Source organism: Magnolia sinica, chromosome 19, assembly GCF_029962835.1.
Source record: "Magnolia sinica isolate HGM2019 chromosome 19, MsV1, whole genome shotgun sequence".
NCBI classification, from domain to species: Eukaryota; Viridiplantae; Streptophyta; class Magnoliopsida; order Magnoliales; family Magnoliaceae; genus Magnolia; species Magnolia sinica.
In genome coordinates this window covers 6,146,878-6,156,511 of record NC_080591.1, presented here as the reverse complement: position 1 = coordinate 6,156,511, position 9,634 = coordinate 6,146,878, and the positions used below count along the sequence as shown (strand labels likewise).

At 42.6% G+C, this 9,634-nt stretch overlaps 1 protein-coding gene across 1 annotated transcript; it reads right to left on the bottom strand.

Moving 5' to 3' along the window:
• Positions 1-6,222, bottom strand: LOC131234369 (molybdenum cofactor sulfurase-like). Its single transcript, XM_058231196.1, has 4 exons — positions 6,094-6,222; positions 2,820-3,266; positions 971-1,855; positions 1-526 (listed from the first exon to the last, which is right to left on the bottom strand). Exons 1-4 carry the CDS (start codon positions 6,136-6,138, stop codon positions 155-157), a joined length of 1,749 nt encoding a protein of 582 aa, XP_058087179.1. The 5' UTR covers positions 6,139-6,222; the 3' UTR covers positions 1-154.
• Between the last annotated feature and the right edge of the window lie 3,412 nt (positions 6,223-9,634).

Sequence of the window (9,634 nt, the reverse complement as noted above, 5' to 3'; positions counted from 1 at the left end):
TGTTCGATGATCGTATAATTCCTTATGAGAAAGAAGGACCATCTTCATTTATTTTTACAGAAGTTAGCATGCAATCCCAGACTGATGCAACTGTCAAAAAGGAAAAAGAAAAAGAAGAGTATATTCTTACAACATCTAGAAATCCTATCATTTGTTAACAATACTGAATGTGCTCTTCTACATATCCAACAGCTTCCGACGACGTGTAATCTTCATCCCCAAAGTGGGTCAAGAATTCTGCCAGCCTGTAGACATCTTCGAACGTTGATACCGGGCCCAGCGATAAACGAACGGCTGATAATTGAAAGGTGGATGCATCCTTGCCTGCACGGCCTGTTCGTCTGCCTGATTTCGGGTGTAAAAGGAGAGACAGTTCTGGATTGCTGAAACAGCAAATGCCTAGAAATATGTTGTTTCTCTCTGCCAGGCGCTGAACGAGTCCCGCAGGGAATGCATTTCCGGTTGAATCTAAGATGTTGAATACCAATATGGAGCCTCTGTATTTTAGGTCTAGAGATCCATACATCTGAATGACAAGTTAATGCAAGAAAAACTCAGTGAGAAACAATTCGAAAATTCGAAAATCAAGATATGAATAGTAGTAAATAGAACTGGAATGCACTTGGATTAATGCATTCAAACACCCACATTCCAAGTTGGCATGTTTGTGAGATCTCATCTGTTTATCGGCAGTGCCCCCATGGCGAATGTTCTTGAATTCTAAGATCAGTGCAGTCCATTTTTCAGGAGGGGCCCACATTTCTGTTGAATGTGGACAGTTGATCACATTTTGAACTTGTTCACTCTTGCACACATGCACTGCCCACCCAACAAGTCTTGATGAGTGGACAGACTGACTTTGGCTGAGTGCACAGTCACTGTGGGGCCCACCAGATGAATGGACCGGACGTCACACGTGGGGCACTTTAGCATGTGTAGGTGCGGGCTTGCACTCCTCTACAGAACTAACCTGCACTAGTGGCTTCTCATCTGCCTGGTGCTTCAATGACTTGAGGGTCTTAACCAACCAAGCAAACAAGCTCTGGACTCGATCCTGCATGGCGGAAAAACCGACAGTCTCCAAATGCTCCAATCCAAATTTCAGAGCTGCAAATGTATGAATGCTCAAGCTCTCGCCTTCCGTTACGACATGAACGCATTTCCCATGCTCCGGCGCCTCAGCTATCTTCAACCGAGCTGTCCCTCTCTGACTACATATTGAATGAGAACTCCTCCGAACAAGCAAGAATCCGACGTCTGAAGGGTACCCGAGAATGTGGTGCAAAGATCCCACGACGAACTCTGGTTGATACAAAGAGAGATCAGCATTAACGGTCGGCAAGCAGCTTGCTACGTCTAGAAGGACTTTCCATCCATTTTGGTGGGCCTCCACGATCCAATTCAATGAATGCCGCATCCCCGACGAGCAAGATTGCACGGGGTAGATCAAAAGCCCATTTCCAAAGCCTGTCCAACCTCGCGTTGTCAGCAATTGGTGCATGGCATTGGTGTTGACACACAAGTCAGTCTTTCTTAGAGGCATTGGTTCTGTTTTCGCACCGCGTTGGACTGATGCATTTGCTACATATCGAACGAATTCGTGGGCGTCTGGGCTGATGAGAAGGAGGCTGCCCTTTTGAAATGGGTGCATGTCGCCGAAGAGGCGGTAACAGGATGCTAGCCCTGGAGTGAAAATTACGGTGTAGTCGTCTTGTGTCGCATTAAAAAGATCCAAAAGGCGTTTGGATGTTTCGTCAATATAAGTGTTGCAGTCTGTGGATGGATTATTTACAGCCGAGATCGTCCCTAAGTAAGGGCCATCCTGTTCGAGTATGATCTGCATGTGCTGCTCTACCTGAAAAACAAGAACTGAAATTGTCAAGAAAATAATGAAATGGACATCATTTCAATCAGGATGTCTACTTCCTAGAGAACAAAGGGCCTGAATGTATGCCCAAACGTGCCATGAGCATTCATCCAGCAACAAGACTGAGAATGGGATGCACCCAAACAGATATTTTCAGGCAGGAGCATTCAACGTTCCCACCATCCACATTTTGCGGGACGCATCAAACAGCTCCATTTCCACAAAATGCACATGGGTAAATGGATTGAATTCGAAGCAGACCTATGCATATCTGAATATGATCTGATTAAGAATAACTGATATCTGAATTCAATACAGTATCCGATGGATCCTAAAAAGCACTAGTCGAATTCAAATTCGTTAACCATATTAAATTTTGAATTCAATCCAGTTAGACCGTTAATTGAATTTTCTTTCCTTCTTTTTATACAATAATCCATTAAAGAATAATGTCCCCTAACCTCCCATCAAAACCCAACTACACCTTTAAAGGATCACCATTATAAATGGATTGGATCGGAATGGAACATTATACATGTGTTGATCGGATCTTCATCAAATCGAAACGCAGTATATCTGAATCCGATCCTATTATAAACCGACCATGTTTTCAGCATTTGAATTCGTCCAATATACCCAATTAATGATTCGAATCCAATTTCATAGGATCCAATTCGTCGGCCCCACTAGGAATTCTCCTCAATTTAGTCTCATAAAACTAATACATACATGCATATAGACATATGAACCATTACATTCAAAATTGGATATTATCTGGTGATGGCTATGATAATGAAGCAAAAACATAAATTACGGGAAAATATTTATGGAAGTTTAAGGGTGTGTTTGGTTGTACCAAACATCATATTTCGTGATTAATCAGTCTAATTTGGTGCAACCATACACAATCGAAATTGCAAGATCTTCCTTCAAAGGAACTAAATTGAAATACCTGAAAGTGTGAATACAACGGGCAAGTTGCATGGTCCAGATAAACTAGTCTCTCCAATTCAAGCTTCGGGTACTGATCCTTTCGCACATTGTCCACTGACAGATGCATGAAGTAGCCTTCGTTCTCTTGCAAGAACTGTTCTTCAGCATCTTCATAGGGAACTAGCACATAGGTCTCAATTCCGATATCGTCAGAAGTGGCAGAAGAAGCTCTTTGGCTTTGTTTGCTGTCATGTGTTGAGAACCACCCGAACGAGCTGAGGCTAGTTAGATTTCTGTCTGCGACATGGGCTAAGGGAGTTGAGACTTCTGAATTCAGTGATATCTTCTGTTCAGATTGAGAGACGCTGGTCGATGCAGAATAGGATTGGTTTTCCTTTCGATTGTAATCGTCTTTGTCAGTGGGGAGTGTTGAATTGATCTGACCATAACGACTATTCTTTTCCTTCTGTAGATATATGAATGCTAGTCTTGCTTATTTAAATGCTAAACAGGGGCGTGATTGGATGCTCTATCCAACTGAATTGCAATCATTAGTCTAATGAAGTGGGTTGCATTCCTCATCTAAATTTACAAAAAAAAAAAAGAAAAAAAAAAGAAACACTAATGGCCTAAGGTTGGGGCCAAGGATAGTCTAATTTGGGAGATTTTTGAGAAGGTCCATTTGCCATTGGTTATGTAAAACCAATGTCTCGGATCATTGAAAAAAAAAAGGGGTCCCGCTCTGGACCTGTGGAAGACGTAATTCTTCTAGTATAATAAAGAGGAAACAACCAACTTGTAGTTTCCTTCTACAGCATTCATATGAGTGTTTGGCCTTCAAAATTCAGTTACAGTACTTTCAAGTCGGAGTTGAAAGAAAATAACTGCATTGGAGGGCTACTTCCTCATTAATCATTAAACATATTGTTTGCAATTCAATTCATTTGTGCATCCAAACGCACCAACAGGATGAATTCTAAGAAAATTTCAACTTGGTCATTTTCGCTTTATAAGTCTAGAAATTGCAATTTGATACAATGGTGCATCCAAACGCTCCCCGAGAGAACTACACTTAAGTAGTTTTGGGCCAAGGTGGGCCATGTATAAGTCGAAAACACAAACGAATATTGAGCTAGACTCAGGCCGAGGAAATTCGGCCCGGCTTGAAAGGGATGAAATGGGCCATATGTGTAGAAGGGACCGTTGATCGAAGACAGATCTTCACGGTTTTCACAATGAATGGACCTTGATCATTAAGAGCTGAAAGAATTGAATCAAAAGGGCAGGTTTGTGATCGTAACCGTTAAGGAAGGAAAGATTTTGTCCACCACTCTATCCAATGGTTCAGATTATCTTCAAATGCAAGAGTGGAGAGCCTTGATTGACACCATCAAAATGAGAATTGTTCATTTTCACCCACCATCTGAAGTTCTGAATAGCTTTTAACTGCCATTACCTAACTCGAATCTTGGAGGCAAGCTCGTACTTTAAATAGAGCTATTTTGAACCATCCAAATGGTGGGCCCTATTCTGGATGGAGCAGAACCTAGAAAAAAGGCATTGATCTGACAATCATAACAGTCTGATTTGGCATCTTGAATTTGGACCACGAACCATTCTCTTTTTAACCCTTCATTCAATGGTAGCCAGTTGGACGGTTAGGATGATCGCCTGAGCAGTGTAATTTATGGCCTATGATCCATCCAATCTGGGACCCGTGACTTGGATCGCTGTCCTTCCCAACCGTCCGATTTTGTGCATGCATGGCCGAATGAGAGACCAGCCAGATTTTCGCCATTTGGCACGCTCATCACGGGCACGCCTGATCTATGGACCAAATCCAATTTCATTCGCCTGAGCTAAGGTCTAACCTCCTATCTTAGTTTTGCACCATTTAAAAAATGGTGGTGACTTTTGAACCGTACACATGGCATGGTTGTACGACCATGCGGACCATCAAAATCGCCGACCCAACTTTGGATGGAGCATAATCAGTGCACTGAGAAGATGATATTAACCATTTGATTTCTCCGTTCGAATCTGGACCGCTCACTATTGTACTTTTAACCATCGATTTGATTGCTATTAATTGGATGGTGAGAATTTCTTGATCAATGCGATTTTTGAGATGTGGTGCATCCGCAATGTGACCTACAATTTGGATGGTCTGGATAGCTCCACATCAGTAGTTCACGCAAGCGAGGAGGATGAATCACCACCAATTTCAAAATGGTGCTAAACTAACATATGAATGTAGCCTCTGAATAGTTTACTCAAGGCCCACCCTGGCCCAAAAATATATGGGCCCAGCCCACAAGAAAATTGATCAATCCGTATTTATGAAGGCCAATGTTCCTAATCCATTCGTTGATAATGTGGGCCGCACATGCACAAAGTATCTTTAGATAAATGAAAATCAACGGTCTACATCATTCGACAGTCCATTCGTTAAAAAAACGAATGGACTGATGACTAGCAGGGTCATGTCAACTCGAAGGCTTGACCGAGTCTTTTATCGACTCAACTCGATATTTAAATAATTAAATAATAGACTTTAATGCATTTAAAATTGTTGAAAATATATGAAGTAAGGACGTGGATTGCGTCCTACCCCACGAACGGGCAGTTCTGTGTGTGGGCCCACCGTGATGTATCTGTTTATCCACGCCGTCCATCCCTTCTCTCGTATCATTTTAAGGAATATGAACAAAAATGAGGCAGATTCCACGTTCAAATTTGATGAACCATGTCGAGTCTGTGTTGCTTGACCAATGATTGGACCAGATATTTGTAGGATATAACACGTGTACACACTAAGTGGGGCCATGTGAAGCCAAAATTACCCAAGCCCGGCCCATGGCCCAAGCTAATAGGTCTGAGCCGGGTCGGGCTCGCTGGGCCGAGTGGGTTGTCTGGCCCGTTTCCACCCCAAACTGAAAGTATCCTTGAGTGAGTTTGTACATGTCGGACCTATGTATGGGTGATCTGGACCGTTGATGTGATGAATCACGAGTTGATAGGTGATTACTGGAAAACTCCACGAATGAACAATCCTGACCTTTTGACAGTCGGGCCACAATGGACAGATTAGAAGAAAATAAAGCAACGGTCCACGCTCAACACTGAATAAAGATGTTAAGGAATGGATGGATTCGATGTTCCAATATTTCGAATCCAAGCGATGGATAATCCCCTATCAACTTTGAGGGATATAAGATCAATGGTCCGGATCACCGAGATGTGTGCCCCACTTGTAGAGAGAGAGAGAGAGAGAGAGAGAGAGAGAGGCTGACCTGAGATCGGATGCCTTTGCTTCGAAGGGAGAACTTGGAAAACATGGCGAATTTCCATGACAAGGCGGCCAGAAATGGAGGGCTGGGATTTTTAACAATGTTTAGAGCTGGAGAATGTTCTCATACAACGTTGGATATGAAGTTTCACGTACACCGCTTTCTTCCCACAAACGTGTCGCTTATTTAGAAAATCTGATCCGTGAAAAATGTGGGCCGTGCTACAACAATCAGTTAGCATGAAATCTATCATGCTCAACTCATCAGGTGATCTCAACCGTTAAAAGAAACTAGCAACCGATGATCTGATTTAATATACGATATTGCTCATCAGAAGTAATAAAAGTCATCATACATTTTCAGATGGTACCTTTTAGTGTGGGCCACATTTTTCACGGATTAGATTTTATATAAATTTGAAATTTTCCTGATAAACGAAACCGTTGCATCTAAACTTTTTGAGGACGACGTTGTATGTGAACATTTCTCTTCAAACTTCGGAATAAGCGTGTCGGACCCGCATATCAAACAGAGACGATTTCTCCACGGTGACTAAAAACAATTTAATTTTCTGGAGGAGCATTTCAATACTAACTCGTGCACATCACATCTATACACGTGACATATAATTTTAGGATCCATACTGTCTAAATAGTGGGCCATGCTATGAATGGGCTACACAACTAGAATAGATCTATTTTAGGATTAGATTTAAGGAAAATGGACATATCTTTATTTAATTCAGATATTGTTTACTTTTAGCCGTATGTTACTTGGAAATAAATCGGATGGATAGGATCATCTGAACAATGTAATTTTAATCTTTTCAGAGATTCTCAATAGGCCCCACTATTTAGACGGCTTATATTGAGTTTAACAAGTCATACATGTAAAGAGGCTATGTGAAGACTATGGATTGTCACACTCTGGCAGAGTATCAAATAAGCCTTTCTCGGCGGGAGGAGGTGGAAGGCCCTGATTTCTTTCTCCCATAGAAACTTCTTCGTGATCGTGAATGACATTTTCTTCGTTGAGATTGTAAGTTTACGAAATCACCCCTCTGAGCAAATATCGAGGGAGGCGGATTACGCCATGAGTAAATTATGTGGGGCCCACGTGATGTATGTGTCTTATCCACGCCGTCCATCTGTTCTAACAGCTCATTTTAGTAGATATCCCCAAAGTTGAAGCATATTCAAAGCTCAAGTGGGCCACACCTCAGGAAACAGTGTGAATTGAAGGCCTACCGTTGAAACTTTCTTGGGGCCACAGAAGTTTTTTTTTATATCAAGCTGATCCTTGTGTTTCCCTTCATCCACATCCTTGTAACATTACGAACAGGTTGGATGACAGATAGACATCACTGTGGACCCCAGAAAGGTTTCATCGGTGGACGTCATTATCCCCACCGTTTCCTGTGGTGTGGTCAACTTGAGATTTGGATATGGTTCAATTCTGAGATCGGGCCATAAAATGATCTAGAAAAACGGATTGACAGTGTGGATAAGACACATACATCCTTGGTGGGCCCACAGAGTTTACTAAGTACGCATTCCGCTTCCAAGATCGAGGGAGGGCCATGGACGTGTACTATGTATGACCCCAACTCCACGTAACTGCGTGGTGTCATGCCTATGTGGGGCCCACAGTGCTGTATGTGTTTTTATCCATGCCGTCCATCCGTTCTACCAGATCATTTTATGGCATGAAAAAGCTTGACGCATATCCAAAGCTCAAGTGGACCACACTACTGGAAACTGTGGGATAATGACATCCACTGTTAAATCCTTCCTTGGGCACACCGTGATGTTTATTTATCATCCAATCTGTTCATAAGGTCACATAGACCTGGATGAACGGAAAACACAAATATCATCTTGATCCAAAACTTCAGTGGCCCCCAGGAAGTTGTCGACGGCAGACGTTCAATACCCACTACTTCGTGTGGTGTGTTCCAATTGAGCTTTAGATATGCTTCAGTTTTAGCTTAATGGCCTAAAATTAGCTGGCAAAATGGATGGACGGCATGGATAAAACACATCAATCACGGTATTCCCCAGTTAGTCCTGACACCACGTAGCTACCTCACCTGGTGTTGGGGTGACCACGCAAGTCGCCTCCGTGGGCCATGATTGACCATCATCTTGAGAATGTGATCCACCTCACACCTGGCACTCATTTGCAGCTATCTCTACCGTTCAAATCGTCAGTACTCTGTGGATGAATTCGTTATGTAAAATCACACCGATCAAGCAATCTTAACAATCCAATAGATGGGTGATATTTAACGGTTCAAATTTCATCATCTACGTGGTGTAAATTTGAATTATGATCCATCCCCAATTGGTTCGTTGACATCAACGGCTGCATTTCAGTACAACAATCAACAATGCCATGAATACCGTTAAAAAGTCACAACCATTTCTATCAGGGTGGTGAGCTATCACCGTCTGGGAAGAGGATTGGCTGGTGTACCACACACCGGCGATCTAGATGGCGTGTTGACGTCAGCAAGTTCTGTGGGTCCCATCATAAGATATGTGTTTTATCCAAACCGTCCATCCATTTGGAGAGCTCGTCGTTAGGATTGAGCTTAAAATTAAGACAGATAAAATGATCAAGAGGACCACACTCAAAAAAGCTATGGGGGATTGAATTTCTACCATTGAAACCCTTCTTGGTCACATAAGTTTTGGATCAATATGATATTTGTTTTCCTCTTCATCCAGGTCTTTTTGACCTTATGAACAGATTGGATGGAAAATAAACGTTATGGTGGGCCCTACAAATGTTTTAACGGTGAAAATCATTATCCCCACTATTATTTGTGATGTGGTCCAGTTGAGATTTGGATATGATTCATTTTTTGGCTCTTAACCTAAAATGATCTCTACAAACGGATGAACGGTGTGGATATAATAAATACATTTTGGGGCCACGTAACTTTGATCTCCTTTGAACCGTTCGTACGAAGGAGATCGAGTAGCGTCAGCGCTCGTCTTCGCACGACACGTACCCACACCAGCCAATCTGCTTCCCACAGTCTGAAGCTAAATATGAAAGGAAGACTGCCATGCGAGGCCGGCATCTTAGCCCTGTACACACGGTTCTCAATTCTGACAAGTCGGGTCCCCTGATTCGATAATCCTGACCGTTCGTCTGATATGTCCCATGTTAAACTGCTCCCTTCAACAAATCATAAAAGTTTTAAGGACGCGGATCCGGTGTTGTTGCCAACACCAACCCCACCGGTGGTGTTGTGATGTGTTAGGGGCTCTAAGGACTAGATGTGGGACCCGAACTTGATCCGATCCCAGACCAAGTCTAGCAAGATTGACTCTGTCCGATTTGAATAGTTGTTGGCCAAATCCGAACCGAGTTGACTTGGTCAGGGAAACCGAGTCGGATCGAGTTAAGTCTGTTCGGTCGATTCGGACTAAACTGACTCAAGCCGATCCGAAGACTCTCGTGATAGGAGGAAGACTGGAGGAAAATCAGGAGAGAGGGGGAGAGAAAGGAGGATAGAAAGAATGAAATGAGAGAA

Excerpts from the sequence above, each read along its gene's own strand:
- LOC131234369 (XM_058231196.1), bottom strand. The coding sequence starts at position 6,138 with ATGTTTTCCAAGTTCTCCCTTCGAAGCAAAGGCATCCGATCTCAG. Across the intron at positions 3,267-6,093 it reads GCAAAGGCATCCGATCTCAG|AAGGAAAAGAATAGTCGTTA; the intron begins GTCAGCCTCTCT and ends ATATATCTACAG. Across the intron at positions 527-970 it reads ATGAGAAGCCACTAGTGCAG|ATGTATGGATCTCTAGACCT; the intron begins GTTAGTTCTGTA and ends CTTGTCATTCAG.